The sequence below is a fragment of the Xenopus laevis genome, chromosome 5S, assembly GCF_017654675.1.
Source record: "Xenopus laevis strain J_2021 chromosome 5S, Xenopus_laevis_v10.1, whole genome shotgun sequence".
NCBI classification, from domain to species: domain Eukaryota; kingdom Metazoa; phylum Chordata; class Amphibia; order Anura; family Pipidae; genus Xenopus; species Xenopus laevis.
In genome coordinates, this window is record NC_054380.1 from 73,413,450 (window position 1) to 73,433,381 (window position 19,932).

At 42.8% G+C, this 19,932-nt stretch overlaps 1 protein-coding gene across 2 annotated transcripts in view; it reads left to right on the forward strand.

The window, feature by feature from the left end:
• Nucleotides 1–19,932, forward strand: part of rngtt.S (RNA guanylyltransferase and 5'-phosphatase) — a 157,255-nt gene that overhangs the window by 89,106 nt on the left and 48,217 nt on the right. For both annotated transcript variants that reach the window (XM_041563968.1, NM_001090763.1), the window contains 1 exon segment: nt 14,813–14,913. In XM_041563968.1, the coding sequence (XP_041419902.1) occupies nt 14,813–14,913 (101 nt within the window).

Genomic DNA, 19,932 nt, shown 5'->3' on the forward strand with positions numbered 1-19,932 from the left:
AATATAATTTGTCTACTTTCTCCTAGACTTGTAATTCTTTAGTTTGAAGTGTTCTTAGTAATTTAATAGACCTTAATGAAAATCGTGTCTTTTTGCTATGTGGAACTTGAACTATTGCGGTCATGCTAGCTCTACTTCCTTTACATGGCCTAATGCGGTGGCTACAGTGGCTCAACCAGATGTTTGGGTGATATTTGTGGAGCTGCTTTCTTAGAAACTCTTAGGACCCAAACTTAAGATTAATTATATTGCTTTGTAAATTTGCAGTTTGGATATTGTTAAAGGGGAACTCCACAAAAACATAACTTAAGCTTTTTGAAAAGTAAACATAATTTCAAGCAACTTTGCAATATACATCAATTAAAAAATATGCAGACTTTTCATGATTTTTAATGGTTTCTGACAGTTCCCAAAGCCTAGCCCCCTGCTCCTCTGCTGATCTTTCTGACTACTTTGCTGAGCTGGCTGACTACTGTTACATTGTATTAGCAGCCAGCTGTCCTTAAACTGCAGCCTCCAAACCCCACAATTCCCTGCACATGTGATTTCAATAAGGAACAGAACATCACAGTGCAATGCATTGTGGATTATGTATTTCCTGCATGCTGTCTGTAAACTGTGGAGAAGTTGTTACAATTTGTAATATCAGTGTTTTAGTCCCTCCTTCCTTGCCAAGATTTCAAATGATGCAGAAAGAGAAGAACTGTTAACCAGCTGGATTTCAGAATAGAAAATTGTAACTATTCATACTTTTTGAAGAAACAGGTAACTGTGATGGTGTAATGGCCCGAAGGCGCAGTTGGAGTGCGGACCAAGGAGGAGGCAGGTAGTCAGTGAGTTCGTGGTACAAAGGGATCAGGCAGAAGAATAGTCGAGGTACAGGCAAAGGGTTCAATCCAGGCAGCAAGGGTCAATCCGAATAACAGGCACGGTTGGTACACAAGAAATCAGTCAATAATATAACACCCAGGAATCACGAAGATGAACCTATACTTGGGCAATGTTTGCAATGTCCAGGGGGTTTAAATAGGCAGTTTTGGCGCCAAGATTTTGAACGCGATGACGTGCTGACGCCGGCGTCAAGACGCAAACGTCGTGACGCCGACGCACGTTCTGACGCCGGAAATTCGAGAGTCCAGAATTCTTTTGACTTCAAATTCTTGGTGTCCATCAATAAGAACAGGAGTAGGAGAAGATGAGGAAGAAGAAGAAGAATCTTTTGCCGGTTTGAGAAGAGATACATGGAAGACATTGGGAATCCGCATCTCGGGGGAAAGCTGAAGACGAACTGCCACGGGATTGATGATTTCTATAATGGGGAAAGGACCGATGAACTTGGGACCGAGTTTAGGAGTAGGAACTTTAAGATGAATGTTCCGTGTAGAAAGCCAAACTTTATCACCGAGGCAATATTGTGGGGAAGAAATTCTTCTCTTGTCCGCGAATTTCTTCTGAGACAGAGAACTCTTCTCCAAATTAGCTTTAGTGGCAACCCAGATAGCAAGCATATGAGCGGCCTGATCATTGGCAGCAGGGACGTTTGTGAGAAGAAGATCTTGCGGAAAAGCTAGAGGATTTTGACCATAGACACAAAAGAACGGAGACTTTTCAGAAGAAGCGTGCATAGCATTGTTGTGAGCAAATTCTTCCCAAGGAAGAAGGTCTGCCCAGTCGTCTTGGCACAAAGAGACATGGCAACGAAGAAATTGCTCCAATGCTTGGTTGACTCTCTCGGCAGCTCCATTAGATTGAGGGTGATAGGCAGAGGAAAACTGGAGAGAGACATGAAGTGCCTTGCATAACGATCTCCAAAATTTGGAAACGAATTGGGAACCTCTGTCCGACACCACTTCAGCCGGGAATCCGTGAAGGCGAAAGAGTGCTGAATGAATAATTTGGAGAGTTCCTGAGCAGAAGGTAGCTGTCGCAGGGGAATGAAATGGGCCATCTTGCTGAATCGGTCAACCACGACCCAGATAACAGTATGACCGAGGGAAACAGGCAGATCCACAATGAAATCCATTGCCAAGTGAGTCCATGGACAAGAGGGAATGGGTAAAGGTAGAAGTAATCCTTTGGGAGGAGAGTGGCCAGACCTGGAAGCTGCACAAACAGAACAGGAGGAGACAAAATCCTTGACGTCCTTACGGAGAGAAGGCCACCACACTAGGCGAGACAGGAGTTCGGTAGTTTTCTTGATAGTTTTCTTGATACCAGGATGGCCGGCTTGTCTGGAATTATGAGACTGAGCAAGGATAGAATGACGGAGATCTGGAGGAACAAAAGCAACTCCCAAAGGAGTACTGTCAGGAGCAGAAGACTGTGCGGACAATAACTGAGAGGCCATGGTGGGGAATAAGGCAGCGATAATTTTAACAGGAGGCACAATGGGTTCAGGGTCTTCGGAACACGAATCCTCGGGAATGAAGCTTCTGGAAAGAGCGTCAGCTTTCTTGTTTCTGGACCCCGGGCGGAATGTGATCACGAAATTGAATTTGGAGAAGAAAAGTGCCCATCTAGCTTGTCTGGGATTGAGGCGTTTAAGGGACTGGATGAATTCAAGGTTCTTGTGATCCGTAAAGATAGATACTGGCACCGAAGAACCTTCCAACAGATGTCTCCACTCTTCAAGAGCTAGTTTAACTGCCAGTAGCTCACGGTTTCCCACGTCATAGTTCTGCTCAGAAGAAGAAAACTTTTTAGAAAAGAAAGCACAAGGATGAAGTTTGCCATCATTAGAAGACCTTTGGGACAACACCGCACCAGCCCCTACGTCGGAGGCATCCACCTCAATGAAGAATGGTAGAAGAGGTTCTGGGTGCCTAAGAATTGGAGCAGATGAAAAAGAGTCTTTGAGGTTCTTGAAAGCTTCTAAAGCCTGAGGTGTCCAACATTGGGGCTTCCCACCCTTCCGAATGAGAGACAGGATAGGGGAGATCTTGGAGGAGAAGCCTTTGATGAACTGTCTGTAGTAATTGGCAAAGCCAATAAACCTCTGGATAGCTTTAGTGCAGGTGGGGAGGGGCCAATCCTGGATCGCTGAGACTTTGTCCGGATCCATCTTGAAGCCTTGTTGGGAAATAATGTACCCCAAAAAAGGAATAGAAGAAACTTCGAAGGAACACTTTTCCAGCTTGGCAAACAGATTATTTTTCCTTAAACGAGATAAAACTTCCCGTACCTGGATTCGATGCTCGGAAAGGTTTGAAGAAAAAATTAGAATGTCGTCTAGGTATACGACCACACTTATGCCAAGTAAGTCCTGGAAGACATCGTTTACCAGCTCTTGGAAAACCACAGGGGCGTTACAAAGTCAAAAGGGCATCACGAGATACTCGTAGTGCCCATCACGAGTATTAAATGCGGTTTTCCATTCGTCCCCTTCTCTGATCCGAATGAGATTGTAGGCTCCACGAAGATCAAGCTTGGTAAAGATGCTGGCACCTTTGAGCTGGTCAAATAACTCGGAAATAAGGGGGAGCGGATAGCGTTTTTTTACTGTAATCTTGTTCAATCCGCGATAATCAATGCAGGGACGTAGACTGCCATCTTTTTTTTCCTACGAAGAAGAAGCCTGCTCCTGCAGGAGACGAAGAAGGACGAATGAAGCCCCTAAGCAGATTTTCCTGGATGTACTCTTTCATCGCCGCAGTTTCAGAAGGGGAAAGCGGGTAAGTACTGTAAGGCCCAAAGGCCTCAGAGGTAGTGAGGACCAAGGGAGGAAATAACAATGTCCAAGTTCGCAGTACAGATAAGGATGAGACGAAAGAATGGTCAAACAGGCAACAAGATCAGTCCAGGCAGAAGAGGTTCAAGGTCGAGGAATTCAGGCAAAGGTCGGTACACGGATAACAAGGATTTTCACAAGATCACACCCAGGAGTAGCAAGCTAAAACCTATAATTGGGCACTGATGAATTTCCAGAGCTCCTTAATATAGGCCTAGATTTGGCGCCAATTTTGGACGCGTCGGCGTCATAACGTGTGCGCGGACGCGCTGGCGTCAGCGACCGACGTGTCGGCGACCGACGCCGGCGCGCATTATTGATGCCGATGTCCGTTCCGTCGCCGGCGACCAATCAGAGTGTGGGAAGAGGCAGGCATCATCCGGCTGCGTCCGCGAGGAACCAGGGAGCCGCCATCTTGGACGCCATCTTGGCCACCATTTTGGGAACTGGACTCGGATTCCATTACAGTACCCCCCTCCCTAGGGGGGGCCTCAGGACCACCTGGGTTAGAAGGTAACTGCCGATGAAATTTTCGGACCAGGAGAGGAGCATGGACATCTGACCTTCTTACCCAGGAGCACTCCTCCGGACCGAAACCCTTCCACTCAATGAGGTATTGTAGAGTGCCCCTCGAAATCCGGGAATCCAGGATTCTTTTCACCTCAAACTCCTGATGACCGTCCACCACGACAGGAGCTGAGGAAGAAGAAGAAGAAGAAGTACCTGCAGGTTTGAGCAAGGAAACATGGAAGGCGTTTGGAATCCGCATCTCCGAGGGAAGTTGCAAACGGACAGCCACCGGATTGATGATCTCGGAGATGGAGAAGGGACCAATAAACTTGGGACCAAGTTTAGGAGAGGGGACTTTGAGACGAATGTTCCGTGTAGATAGCCAAACCTTGTCACCGGGGGCATACGGAGGGGAAGGAATTCTTCTTTGATCAGCGAATTTTTTCTGGACCAAGGAACTTTTCTCCAGATTGACAACAGTGGCGTGCCATATAGCCGACATGTGGGCGGCTTGGTCATTGGCGGCAGGAACATTAGTGAGTAATAAGTCCTGAGGAAAAGCCAAAGGGTTAAGACCATACATACAGAAAAAAGGAGATTTCTCGGAAGAAACATGTAAGGCATTATGTGCGAATTCAGCCCACGGAAGCAAATCAGCCCAATCGTCTTGGCACAAAGATACATGGCATCGGAGGAATTGTTCAAGGGCCTGGTTAACCCTCTCTGCTGCTCCATTAGACTGTGGATGGTAAGAAGAAGAAAATTGAAGAGAGACACCAAGGGCTTTACACAGGGATCTCCAAAACTTGGAAACAAATTGAGATCCACGGTCAGAGACAATTTCGGCAGGGAAACTGTGGAGGCGAAAAATGTGTTTAATAAACAATGAGGAAAGTTCAGGGGCAGAGGGAAGTTTCCGAAGAGGAGTAAAATGTGCCACCTTGCTGAATCTATCAATTACCACCCAAATAACTGTATAACCAGAGGAATTAGGGAGATCCACAATGAAGTCCATAGATAGATGAGTCCATGGGCGAGAAGGAATAGGTAGTGGTAGGAGTAACCCCTTAGGAGGGGAGCGTCCAGACTTGGATACAGCACATACAGAGCAAGAGGAAACAAAGTCTTTGACGTCTTTTCTTAGGGAAGGCCACCATACAAGACGAGACAGGAGTTCAGTGGTCTTTCTGATTCCCGGATGACCGACCTGCTTGGAGCTGTGGGACTGAACCAAAATGGAATGACGAAGTTCAGGAGGGACAAAGGCAACACCAACAGGAGTTCCAACAGGAGCAGAAGATTGAACAGACAATAATTGAGAGGCCAAAGAGGGAAATAGAGCAGCGATGATCTTTGTAGGAGGCACAACGGATTCTGGTTCTGCAGAATTGAGATCTTCGAGAAGAAAGCTTCTGGAAAGAGCGTCCGCCTTCTTGTTCCTAGCACCAGGCCGAAAGGTTAAAATGAAATTAAAGCGAGAGAAGAATAGTGCCCACCTAGCTTGACGCGGATTGAGGCGTTTGAGTGTCTGAATATACTCTAGATTTTTATGGTCTGTATAGATGGTCACAGGAACAGAAGAACCTTCCAGCAAATGTCTCCATTCTTCTAAAGCAAGCTTGACGGCCAGTAACTCACGATTTCCCACGTCATAATTTTGTTCAGAAGAGGTGAATTTTTTCGAAAAGAAGGCACAGGGATGTAGTTTTCCATCAGAAGACGCTCTTTGAGACAAAATTGCTCCAGCACCGATATCTGAAGCATCCACTTCAATGAAGAATGGTTGGAGAGGTTCTGGGTGTCTGAGAATGGGAGCGGAAGAAAAAGAAGTTTTAAGAGTCTTGAATTCCTCCAAAGCTAAAGATGACCAATGCTGAGGCTTACCACCTTTTCGGATGAGGGAAAGAATGGGAGCCACCTTGGATGAAAACCCCTTAATGAATTGTCTGTAATAGTTGGCAAAGCCAATGAATCTTTGGATAGCTTTAACACTGGTGGGGAGAGGCCAGTCCTGGATAGCGGAAATTTTAGCAGGATCCATTCTGAAGCCTTGTTGAGAATTGATGTAACCAAGGAAGGAGATGGACGAAACCTCAAAGGAACACTTCTCCAACTTGGCAAATAAATTATTTCTCCGTAGACGGGAAAGGACTTCTTGGACTTGTAGACGGTGCTCAGCAAGGTTCTTGGAAAAAATAAGAATATCGTCCAAGTACACCACCACGTATTGGCCCAACAAATCTCTGAAAATGTCATTTACAAATTCTTGAAAGACCGCGGGGGCGTTACAGAGGCCGAATGGCATCACAAGATACTCGTAATGCCCGTCACGAGTGTTAAATGCGGTCTTCCACTCGTCTCCTTCTCTGACCCGGATTAAATTGTAAGCCCCACGAAGATCTAACTTGGTGAAAAGACAAGCCCCCTTGAGTTGGTCAAACAGTTCAGAGATGAGGGGAAGGGGATAACGGTTTTTAATTGTAATTTTGTTTAAACCCCTATAGTCAATGCAGGGCCGCAGACCTCCATCTTTATTTTCTACAAAGAAGAAGCCGGCTCCAGCCGGGGAAGAAAAAGGACGAATAAAACCTCTTTGCAGATTCTCTTGGATGTATTCCTTCATGGCACGGGTTTCAGAAGGGGAAAGCGGATAGGTGCGGCCTCTGGGAGACATGGTCCCAGGAAGAAGTTCGACGGGACAATCATAGGGGCGATGGGGAGGCAGAACTTCGGCCGACTTTTTATTGAAGACATCAGAAAAGGCTTGATAAACAGAGGGCAGAGAAGAATTTGGAGACACAGATGAAACTTTAATGATGGATTTGGTGGGTAAACAATTTTGTTGGCAGAAAGGACTCCAACGGGAGATTTGAGAGGAAGCCCAGTCTATTACTGGGTTGTGGGTATTCAACCAGGGTAAACCAAGCACAATGGGAGTGGATGGACAGTCAATTAAAAGAAAAGACAATCTTTCAAGATGCATGGTTCCCACAATAACAGAAAGTTCATCGGTGGAGTGAGAAATAATAGCAGAAGACAACGGTCGATCATCAATCGCCAATGCACGAAGGGGAACAGCCAGAGATTGCAGGGGAATGGAGTGACTTTCAGCGAAGACTTTATCCACGAAATTCCCAGCTGCGCCGGAATCAAGGAAGGCTTCGGAAGAAATCGTCTGGGTTCCAAAACGAATCTGCACAGGAAGGAGGAAGCGTTGAGCAGAAGAATGGGGAGAGGGACCAATTCCACCCAGGTAAGTCTCCCCAGTCTTACCTAGGTGTTGGCGTTTCCCGGCTTCACTGGGCACTCATAGGCGAAGTGGGATTTTCCACCACAATAGAGGCAAAGTCCAGCAGCCCTTCTCCGAAGCTTTTCCTGTTCGGTAAGACGGGCCCGTCCGATCTGCATAGGTTCTTCCGTAGGCAGGGAAGAAGAAGCAGAAGCCGCAGGAGTTGGAGAAGACAAAGTGGAAGCTGGATTGGGAAGGAAGGGTCTTTGAAAACGAGGAGCCAGAGTAGGTTGAAACCTGTGGAATCTCTTGGTTGGGGAGCGCTCTCTGTCGAGCTCAGCTTGAAACTCCCTCTGCCGAGTATCGACCTTTATGGCCAAGGCGACTAGATCTTCCCAGCGGGATGGAATTTCCCTGGACACCAGATCATTCTTTATACGTATCGCCAGGCCGTTGTAAAAGGCAGCGTGATACCCGTCATTATTCCACGAAGTTTCTGCAACCAGGGTGCGAAATTCGATGGTGTACTCCGAGACAGGGCGAGTTCCCTGTTGAAGATGGAACAGGCGTGCGGAAGCAGCTGTGGCACGACCCGGAGCATCAAACACAACACGAAGTTCGCGAACAAAGGACCTGGCATTGTCAATAATAGGATCTTCCTTCTCCCATAGCGGTGAAGCCCACTCCAATGCCTTCCCTTGCAGGCGGGAGAATATGAAGCCCACCTTGGCACGTTCGGAGACAAATTGGCTGGGTGAGAGTGTAAAGTGGACCTCGCACTGGTTGATAAACCCGCGGCAAGCTTCGGGGTCACCACTGTAGAGTGGGGGAGCCGGAATGCGGGGCTCGGAGACCTGGAGTGGAGCCACGGGTATGGGTACAGGAACTGGATCAGCAGGTGTTAGGGCCGACAACTTTGCCAGTACTGTTTCCAGGGCCTGACAAAAATGAGACTGCTGTACCTCATAGGACTGCATCCGAGAAGCCAGACCACAAAAGCGCTCCACCGACATCAGCAACAAGATCAGTCCAGGCAGAAGAGGTTCAAGGTCGAGGAATTCAGGCAAAGGTCGGTACACGGATAACAAGGATTTTCACAAGATCACACCCAGGAGTAGCAAGCTAAAACCTATAATTGGGCACTGATGAATTTCCAGAGCTCCTTAATATAGGCCTAGATTTGGCGCCAATTTTGGACGCGTCGGCGCCATAACGTGTGCGCGGACGCGCTGGCGTTGGCGACCGACGCCGGCGCGCATTATTGACGCTGACGTCCGTTCCGTCGCCGGCGACCAATCAGAGTGCGGGAAGAGGCAGGCATCATCCGGCTGCGTCCGTGAGGAACCAGGGAGCCGCCATCTTGGCCACCATTTTGGGAACTGGACTCGGATTCCATTACAAGTACGTCCTCTTGGAGGCATGGTTCCAGGAAGAAGCTCAATGGGACAATCATAGGGCCGGTGGGGAGGCAGGACTTCAGCAGATTTCTTGTTGAACACATCGGAGAAATCTTGATAAACAGGAGGAATTGAAGAATTTGAAACAACAGAGGATACCTTGACCAAGGACTGGGCTGGAAGACAGTTCTGTTGACAAAAGAAACCCCAACGAGAAATTTGAGTTGCGGACCAGTCAATGACTGGATTGTGGGTGCGCAACCAAGGGAGTCCAAGGACTACAGGAGTCGAGGGGCAATCAATAATCAAGAATGAAAGTCTTTCGGTATGCAGGGTGCCCACTTTGAAAGACAATTCTTGCGAAGACTTGGAGATGAAGGCAGATGAAAGAGGCCGATCATCAATGGCAAGAACACGAAGTGGAACAGCCAGACTTTGGAGAGGAATAGAATGTTGTTCTGCGAAGGCTTTATCCAAGAAGTTCCCAGCTGCGCCGGAGTCAAGGAAAGCTTGGGTAGAGATGGTCTTGGAAGTCAACTGGAACTGTACAGGGAGAAGGAAACGATGAGTAGAAGTTTGGGGAAGTTGAATAATTCCGCCCAGGTAAGTTTCCCCAAACTTACCTAGGCACTGGCGTTTCCCGACTTCGCAGGGCATTCATGGGCAAAGTGGGATTTGCCCCCACAGTATAAGCAGAGTCCAGCAGCCCTTCTCCTTAACTTTTCCTGTTCGGAAAGACGGGCACGACCAATCTGCATAGGCTCTTCTGAGGTGGAGGGAGAAGAAGCCGGAGTAGAAGAAGAAGTAGTAGTGCTGGGAAGGACAGGTCTCTGGAAACGAGGTGCCAGGGGAGGTTGAAACTTCCTCACACGTTCCTTTACGGCAAGGTGCTCTCTTTGGCGGGTGTCCACTTTGACTGCCAGGGCCACCAAATCTTCCCAACGAGTAGGCAACTCACGTGAAACCAAATCGTCCTTCAGGCGCATGGACAACCCGTTGTAGAAGGCAGCGTGGTAACTGTCGTTGTTCCAGCTGGTCTCGGCCACCAGAGTACGGAATTCGATGGCATATTCTGGCACCGAACGTGTACCTTGGCGGATCTGGAACAAGCGAGAAGAGGCAGATGCAGACCGGCCGGGAGCATCGAACACTGTGCATAGCTCACGAATAAAGGCCTTCGAATCATCTATCAGGGGGTCCTCTTTCTCCCACAACGGTGATGCCCATTCCACGGCTTTCCCGGTCAAGCGGGTAATGATGTATCCCACCTTGGCACGCTCTGAGACGTATTGATGAGGTAGCAGAGTGAACTGGATCTCACACTGGTTGATGAATCCTCTACAAGCCTCAGAATCACCACTGAAGAGCGGAGGTGCCGGAATCCGGGGTTCGGAGACATGGAACGGCGCCACTGGAATAGTGGCCGGAGCTGAAGCAGGAACCTGAGCCATAGGAGTGAGAGCCGACAATTTGTCCAAAATGGCCTCAAGAGCTTGGCCAAAGTGCGACTGCTGAGCTTCATAGGCCTCCATGCGTGAGGCAATCCCACGAAAGGCTCTTCCGAAATCTGGTTGAGCCGCAGCCTCCTCAGATGGGTCCATGGCTCAAGTATAATGTAAGGGCCCGAAGGCGCAGTTGGAGTGCGGACCAAGGAGGAGGCAGGTAGTCAGCGAGTTCGTGGTACAAAGGGATCAGGCAGAAGAATAGTCGAGGTACAGGCAAAGGATTCAATCCAGGCAGCAAGGGTCAATCCGAATAACAGGCAAGGTTGGTACACAAGAAATCAGTCAATAATATAACACCCAGGAATCACGAAGATGAACCTATATTTGGGCAATGTTTGCAATGTCCAGGGGGTTTAAATAGGCAGTTTTGGCGCCAAGATTCTGAACGCGATGACGTCATGACGCTGACGCCGGCGTCAAGACGCAAACGTCGTGACGCCGACGCACGTTCTAACGCCGGCGACCATTCCGTCGCCGGCGACCAATCGGAGAGCGAGAGGCAGCCGACGTCATCACACAGGGACCAGCAGGATCCACATAGGGGAGGAAGGAGTCGCCATCTTGGACGCCGTCGCCATCTTGGACGCCATGGCCATCACGAGGGTGAGAAACTTCAGTTTCCATTACAGATGGGTATATTAGGGGTTTCTGTGTTATGTAGGCCTCTTTAACATGTAGGATATATGGCTAATAGCACAATGCTTTTGTGTGTCTGCAACCTTGGAATAATCAAACCTGGTCCCTAACCATATGATGGAACATAAAGGGGGGTTTGCATGAAAAATTCCAAGAACTGTTCTCATACAATGTAATGGGTTTTTCTATAAAGGATACAGTGGTGTGCCCAGCAAATTATCAGCCTAATGCCCAATCTCTCTTTAAATTTCCATGGCTCCCCCTTCCCCAACAATGACTTTTTAAATCACGCAGACATAACAGAGAGGTATCCAGGAAAGGTAGAATTCAAACAAAGGCATAATTTGTACCTAGATTTAATACATTATGCAAATCTGAATTTGTTTATATGTTGGGCTTCTAAGTAAAATCCCAATGTGGCACTTCAGTTACAGTATTTCTGTTTTAAATCAAGCTCACTTGAAGCAATTCTGGTTACCATGATCTTGTGTAAATGAATACTAGAAACTATTGAGCAACTGAATTCCTTCACTTCAAATATAGTAATCATATGGTGTCTTTCTTTAAATGAAAATTCAGCAGTGAAACCGAACACAATGGTAATTTTATATGATGTAGTTGCAGATATTTAAAAATTTGAGAGTAATGTAATCTCTTATTATTTAAATGAAGTTTAATATTAACAGTATATTTCTACATGTCACTCAGCCTGAGTTGCTAATAGTGTGTTTTTTTTCATAGAGCATTGATGCTCAGCACAGGCGGTGCAATGAGCTATTAAGTAGTAAATGTGCATTGTCAGTTTGTGGACTGAAATGAAAATTTTATTTCAATCTAGAATTAATATGTTGTATTTTAGCCATTCTAGTTTATATTAAGCACAAAGCCTATTTTTATCTTTTAATTCTATATTTAGACATTTCTTATACTTGTGCTTCATGTGACTGCCTTTACATTTAACTCTAAAACAGTGTTCATTGTACAACTGTAAAACGACTCTTGCTTTGTGCCAAATTATTTGATGCCTGCTTAAAATATAATTTGTCATCAAAATTATAGTATGTACCCTCTGTTGAGCGACAACTCTGACTGTTCCAAGATAGTGGTATGTGTACCAGGTATTCCCTGCATACAGTGACCAACAGACCGATGCAGTAGGTGGTGACAATACTGCAAACCAAATCTTTAAACTTAAAACTTCATCAATAGAAACGACTCACCAAATTGAACAGGTGGTCCTGCCCCAGGCCCTCAGCTCAAGGTGGCAGATAATCCGTATACAGACAAACACATTTTGGAGCAAGGCACTCTGGTAGGTCACACATAGATCAGACTCATTGATGAGTAAAAATGGAAAATTTTATTTATAGAAACATCTCACTTCTGACACGTTTTGTGTCACTAGGACACTTAATCATAGGCTTGTAGTATTTCAAGACTGACCAATATCATATAAAGCCCATTTTAGTGCCTGCCTTTGTCTTTTTAGTGGGTGACTTTTTTATTTTTCTGGAACAGTCTTGAATTACTCGACATGCATAGGGTAGAGCTTTCTAATGAATTATGAACTGCTGTTTTTGTCCTTAACCAGAGTTTAGTCAAGATTGTGTCTAAATGGCCCTTATATCCCATGAGGAATGTTGTCTTCTTTGAGTTATAAGCAGTTTATTGCATAAAGAAAAACACATAAGAAGTTTGATGCTTAGAGTGAATTAATAAGATCACTTCTAAATTACAATTATTAGATTGACACACAAAAATTACCTTAGAAGATATTGGGGCACATTTACGTCAGATGTTAATTTGCTACGACTATGAGTATTCATCAAAATGAGAAAATGTGTCTTGGCAAATGAAAGCTGTTGTATATTCCCTAGTGCAGAAGTTTCTTAGCTAATTTGTTCTAGCGTTACTTTCTTCCTAGCGAAACTTTAACATACATCCGTTCAATTTAAATATGGTGGCTACATTAAGTCATAAAGTCATAGGTCATGTGTATGTATGTATGTATGTATGTATATATTTATTAGTGATGTTGGTGAAATTGCTGGGAGTAGCCACTTATTATTAAATATATATCCAAGAAAGCAAAATAAAGACAAAAGAGATTCTCTATTGTCTTAAAATGAATCTACCCTAAAACAAATGTGGTATGAGCTTCAAATGATTAAAAAAAAAGTGTCCATATCATATATTTCACAGATACAAATTTTATACATCCCACATTAGGGGGCCGATTCACTAACTTCGAGTGAAGGTTTCGAAGGTAAAAAACTTCGAATTTCGAAGTTTTTTTTGGGCTACTTCGACCAGCGAATGGGCTACTTCGACCTTCGACTACAACTTTGAATCGAATGATTCGAACTAAAAATCGTTCGACTATTCGACCATTCGATAGTCGAAGTACTGTCTCTTTAAATAAAACTTTGACCCCCTAGTTCCCCATCTAAAAGCTACCGAAGTCAATGTTAGCCTATGGGGAAGGTCCCCATAGGCTTAGCTAACTTTTTTTGATCGAAGGATATTCCTTCGATCGTTGGATTAAAATCCTTCGAATCGTTCGATTCGAAGGATTTTTATCGTTCGATCGTAGGAATTATCCTTCAATCATTCGATCAAACTATCTTCGCTAAATCATTCGACCCTTAGTGAATCGGCCCCCTAAATATGAATGTTTTCTTTTTTCATGACTCTTGAATACAGGATATGTAACATAGTAATGCTGAGGATATAACTTCATCTTAACAATTTGCCAGGTAGAACCAGGCAAAGTAGACTTTGGTGAAAACGGTGTGTTGAAAAGTTTACGCTTTGATAAATTTGCAGATTAATGAGGGTTCTCGCTAACTAATTGTCTTGTTTGCCTAGTAAATAGGCAATGTGGTTTTTTTACACCAAAAAAAAACACAATTCACCCTTTAGTAAATGTGCTCCAATGCATGGCATGAGCCCGCTCTATAAGAAGAATGCTTTACTCATTAGTTAAATGAGAAAACTAATGCTACAGTAATCAATAGAATATCCAAAGACAATCTATGTGCGAGACATTTAATGGACATTGCCAAGTATCCAAATTGAGGGTCCTGTAAAACCCTCAAACCACCCCTGACAACAAACCGTGCATTGTAATATTTTGCTATTCTAATCTACTTTTGACTTTTGGAGAATTCTGGTGGTTGTAGTAAAGTAACACAGTTACTCAGTAATACTGAGTTGGCTAGAGTTATGGCTTCTGTATTCAGTTTTTTTTTAATTCTGTCTTTTACCAATTTGTAATTGGAAACATTATTTGACTGATGGATTTTTCATCTTATGGCCCGTCTTTCACACTACTGCTAGCATCAGCAATTAGAGAACCATGTACATTTTTGACTAGAGAGTAGTCAATGTAAAATTGTTACTTAAGACTAATGAAGATCAATTCTAAATTTCAAATACAATTGTGTATATCATACTAATAGATACATTCAAAAATGTTTTGGGAAAATACAATTGCCAGTCTATATTGTACGTACTGTACAAAAAAAATCCATAAAAATCCAGTTTTATTAAATTCACATAATAAAATTGTTTACAGACTGACAATTCAACAGTCCACCATAATTTTATTATGTGAATTGAATAAAACTGAATTTTAATGGATTTTGACCTATGGGATATTTATTTGTGAAGTACATATATGTCATACCTTATTTTAAGGTAAACATGTTTAAATGTTTTTTTCAATATGGATCTAGCATTATTGTACTTTATATAAAATGAGCTGTTTTGCTATTGATCTATCATTATCTCCTTTGCTTTTTTTCAGAAATATAAGGCTGGGAGGTGTGATGAAATCTTGAAATGGAAACCACCAAACTTGAATTCTGTGGACTTCTTACTAAAGATTACAAAAGTTGGAGGTGAAGGGTAAGTCATTTAACTTATTTAAAATATGTGCCTTGATTAATGCCATTATCTCTTGATTTGAGATTATGCATTATTACAAAAATGCAAGCAACATAGCAATAAGTAGCACTGCGCTGTATATGCTTTTTCTGCCCATACTGACATTTTACATGTTTTCTAAATGTAATATTGTATAACACCAATTTGTTGTATTGCAGGTATGGGATCTATTATTTGGAATGCTCAGGGCTTGGGGTTTTCCAGATAAAAGTTTTATCTGTAATTTGGATCTCCATACCTTAATACTAAAATAATATTTAAACATGAAATAAATGTTTGTATTGTATTGCGACCAGTATGCATTTTTGTAGCATAGTTACCATTGAGTACAAGGCACTGTTTTATTATTGCAGAGAAAAATAAAATCCTTATAAAAAAATCTAAATTACTTGATTAAAATGGACACGAGAGATGATTCATGTAATTCTGAGCTTACTTAAATAATAGGATATTAGATTAAGGACCCTATACCTGTACTTAGCTGCATTTGTATCTGCCGCTTGTTGAAAAATGCTAATCACTAACTGTTTGCTGTAAGTTACTGCTTATGTGCAAATGTATCCATTTGGTTTGTGAGCCCATTATATATGTAATAGTTGCAAGTGTATTGTCCACATAGGAAAGACTTTACAGTGTTAGTACAGGTATGGGACGTGTTATCCACAATGCTCAGGGCCTGGAGTTTTCCGAATAACGGAACTTTGCATAATTTAGATTTTCATACTTTAAGTTTACTAGAAAATCATGTAAACTTGGATTATTATTACAGAGAAAAAGGAGAACAATTTTTAAATTTTGTATTAATTGGATAAAAATGGAACCTATGTGAGATGGCCCTTCCTTGGCTAAATGAATAAGGGGCTTAATTGCAAAGATAACCGTTTTTCCATGGGCCAGTCCAGTTTTCTCAGAACAGGAGCACCTGCCTGGGAAAAAAACTTAGATTTATTTCACTAGAGGGCACATACAATTATGGCACCCAATTTACAGCATTTTTCCTCCCCAAGCTTTAAAATAAAATTATACTCTTGCAGGCAATGTAACCACACTGTCATATTTATTTGGAAAGAAGAGATTAAAGGGATACTGTCATGGGAAAAAAACATTTTTTCCAAATGAATCAGTTAATAGTTCTGCTCCAGCAGAATTCTGCACTGAAATCCATTTCTCAAAAGAGCAAACAGATTTTTTTATATTCAATTTTGAAATCTGACATGGGGCTAGACATTTTGTCAATTTCCCAGCTGCCCCATGTCATGTGACTTGTGCCTGCACTTCAGGAGAGAAATGCTTTCTGGCAGGCTGCTGTTTTTCCTTCTCAATGTAACTGAATGTGTCCCAGTGGGACATGGGTTTTTACTATTGAGTGATGTTCTTAGATCTACCAGGCAGCTGTTATCTTATGTTAGGGAGCTGTTATCTGGTTACCTTCCCATTGTTCTGTTATTAAACTGCTGGGGGGGAAAAGGGAGGGGGTGATATCCCTCCAACTTGCAGTACAGCAGTAAAGAGTGATTGAAGTTTATCAGAGCACAAGTCACATGACATGGGGCAGCTGGGAAATTGACAAAATGTCTAGCCCCATGTCAGATTTCAAAATTGAATATAAAAAAATCTGTTTGCTCTTTTGAGAAATGGATTTCAGTGCAGAATTCTGCTGGAGCAGCACTATTAACTGATTCATTTTGAAAAAAAAAATTTTTCCCATGACAGTATCCCTTTAAGGTAAAAATTTTAATTTTAAGCGGGTAAATATCAAATTCATGAAAGATGCAGGGGAACGAGTGTGTGTAAGGGTAAAACTCCACGGGCGATTTTAAGTGCGATACCGTCCATTCCAATTTGCTTAGATTAATCACTGGTGTCACGTCGGATGCCTCGAATCTAAGGTAATAGGAATGTCGGACGTTGTCGCTGCGTGCATCTGACTCAACACAACGGTGGATAAAGATGCAACTTGCAGCGTTCGCATCTCACAGTCGTTTCGTATCAGATACATGCAGCTACAACAACCGACATTCCTATTACTTACCTTAGATTCGGTCGCATCCGACATGCTGCCTGCGATTCATCTGAGCGCTTCGGAACGCACTTAAAATCAGCCATGAAGGCATACTCTAAGAGTCCTAAGTCTAAGCTCAGATGGGGCTGAAATCAGGCTACTGAAATCCACAATCCGACTTCAGCCCCTCACCTCTAGTAGTATCCTCTTCTTCTGTTCACGTCCGGAATTCTGCAGTAATTTACTATAAAGTCAGTACCGTATATACTCGAGTATAAGCCGACCCGAGTATAAGCCGAGGTACCTAATTTTACCTACGAAAACTGGGAAAACGTATTGACTCTAGTATAAGCCTAGACACAACTACATCCATGTCTCCCAGCAGCGCACATTCTGCCATAGCGACCCCCCAGCGATCAACCTGACTTCTTTGCAAAGTTGATGGTGACAGAGAATTGCCAAACGGATTACTGTGTGCATTGTCCCACTGTCCCACTACCATGTGCAGAGGGTGCTGTTTGATATTGCCATCACTGTTAATCTTTTGTATAACCAACAGAGGGCGCTGTGTGATATTGCAGTCACTGTTATTCTTTCATATAACCAACAGAGGGCGCTGTGTGATATTGCAGTCACTGTTAATCTTTCATATAACCAACAGAGGGCGCTGTGTGATATTGCAGTCACTGTTATTCTTTCATATAACCAACAAAGGGTGCTGTGTGATATTGCAGTCACTGTTATTCTTTCATATAACCAACAGAGGCGCACTGTTATTCTTTCATATAACCAACAGAGGTTGCTGTGTGATATTGCAGTCACTGTTATTCTTTAATATAACCAACAGAGGGCGCTGTGTGATATTGCAGTCACTGTTAATCTTTCATATAACCAACAGAGGGCGCACTGTTATTCTTTCATACAACCAACAGATGGCGCTGTGTGATTTTGCCGTCACTGTTCTTTCATATAACCAACAGATGGCGCACTGTTATTCTTTCATATAACCAACAGAGGGTGCTGTGTGATATTGCAGTCACTGTTATTCTTTAATATAACCAACAGAGGACGCTGTGTGATATTGCAGTCACTGTTAATCTTTCATATAACCAACAGAGGGCGCACTGTTATTCTTTCATACAACCAACAGATGGCGCTGTGTGATTTTGCAGTCACTGTTATTCTTTCATACAGATGACTACTGAGGGTGCACTGTTATTCTTTCATATAACCAACAGAGGGTGCTGTGTGATATTGCAGTCACTGTTATTCTTTCATATAACCAACAGATAGCGCTGTGTGATATTGCAGTCACTGTTATTCTTTCATATAACCAACAGAGGGCGCACTGTTATTCTTTCATATAACCAACAGAGGGCATTGTGGGATATTGCAGTCTCTCCCCAAGTAAACTGTTGGTATAGGAATGATTAAAAGTGACTGCAATCTCAGCTAGTCGGGTCGGGTACCGCTGACCCGAGTATAAGCCGAGGTAGACTTTTTCAGCACATTTTGGATGCTGAAAAACTCGGCTTATACTCGGGTATATACGGTATTTACTATTATATCTTTTTAGTTTCGATCCCCTTTAAACACTGCATTTTCTGTAATTTACCTTATTAATGTTCTTGGGTACAAATAGAAATCATAAATATGAAGTCTCCTGAATAGTTTGAGAGCACATATACATATGATTGCTCAAACTGTAAAGGCTTGTAGAGACAAATTTTCATAGTAGACGCTCATATGCATTGACAGTTTCCTTCGGTGAATAAATATGTTGCATGCCCACCTAAAATCATTTTGCATAGGTAAGTTAATCTTACTACACATGCACTGCACCACTCATCCCAGATAATAAGTAAAATATTACGGTTGGTTGTACATTCAAGGTGCACCCATATGGGGAAAAGGGATAAACTTTTTATCGAACCTGATGTTTCTTAAATGGCTTGGACATCTTTTAGGTGGTGGATGTAGTTTTCATTTAATTATGTATTTTTTTTGTTTTATTTTGTGTATGTGTTTGTGTATTGTGCATTTTCTCTGTGTGTCTCCGTGTTTTTACTTATGTTCTGAGCTATGTATATTGAATTTTAACTTGAAAATATAATAAATATATATATATATATATATATATATATATATATATATATATATATATATATATATATATATATATATATATATATATATATATATACACACACACAGTACATCTTTGTTGAAAAGGCATACACATTTATAAGAATATAAAACACGGAAAGCAATGACAGGTTTGAATTCAACATCTCTGCTTAGGAACTAAATAGTATATTAATTAAAAAAAAAAAGAAAAAAAGTTAATAGAGTTGAACAGCTTGTACATATAGCTAGGGGAAGGTGTTTCCTAGAAGAAAATGACTGCTTTCTTCCTGAAAAAAAGAAGTAATTATTGGGTCATGATTCCTTTCCTGCACATTACTGTGCAATTTATGCCATGTATTAGTGGGAAATAGTATTCAGATCCTCAATGGATATAATAGCACAGGGTGAAGATATTATTATTATTATTATTAACATGTATTTATATAGCGCCAACATATTGCGTAGCACTGTAAAGTAAATGTGATTATACAACTACATCACATGAATTACATACATAGAATATATGGAGTAACAAACATCACAATCAATACAGGTACAAAAAGGTGAGGAAGGCCCTATGCATAGGCATACAGTCTAAAGGGAAGGGAGTAATACACAAGGTGTGGGAGTGGGCAAGATCGAATTAAGTGGGTGAGAAATGTGGTATTGCGTTTGGTAGTTAAGCAGAGTGAGGGTAGGCTTCTCGAAAGAAGTGCGTTTTCAGAGATTTCTTGAAAGTAGAAAGGTTGGGAGAAAGTCGGACAGACCGTGGGAGAGCGTTCCAGAGGAGGGGTGCAGCCCTTGCAAAGTCTTGAATGCGAGCATGTGAGGAGGTAATGAGAGAAGAGTTG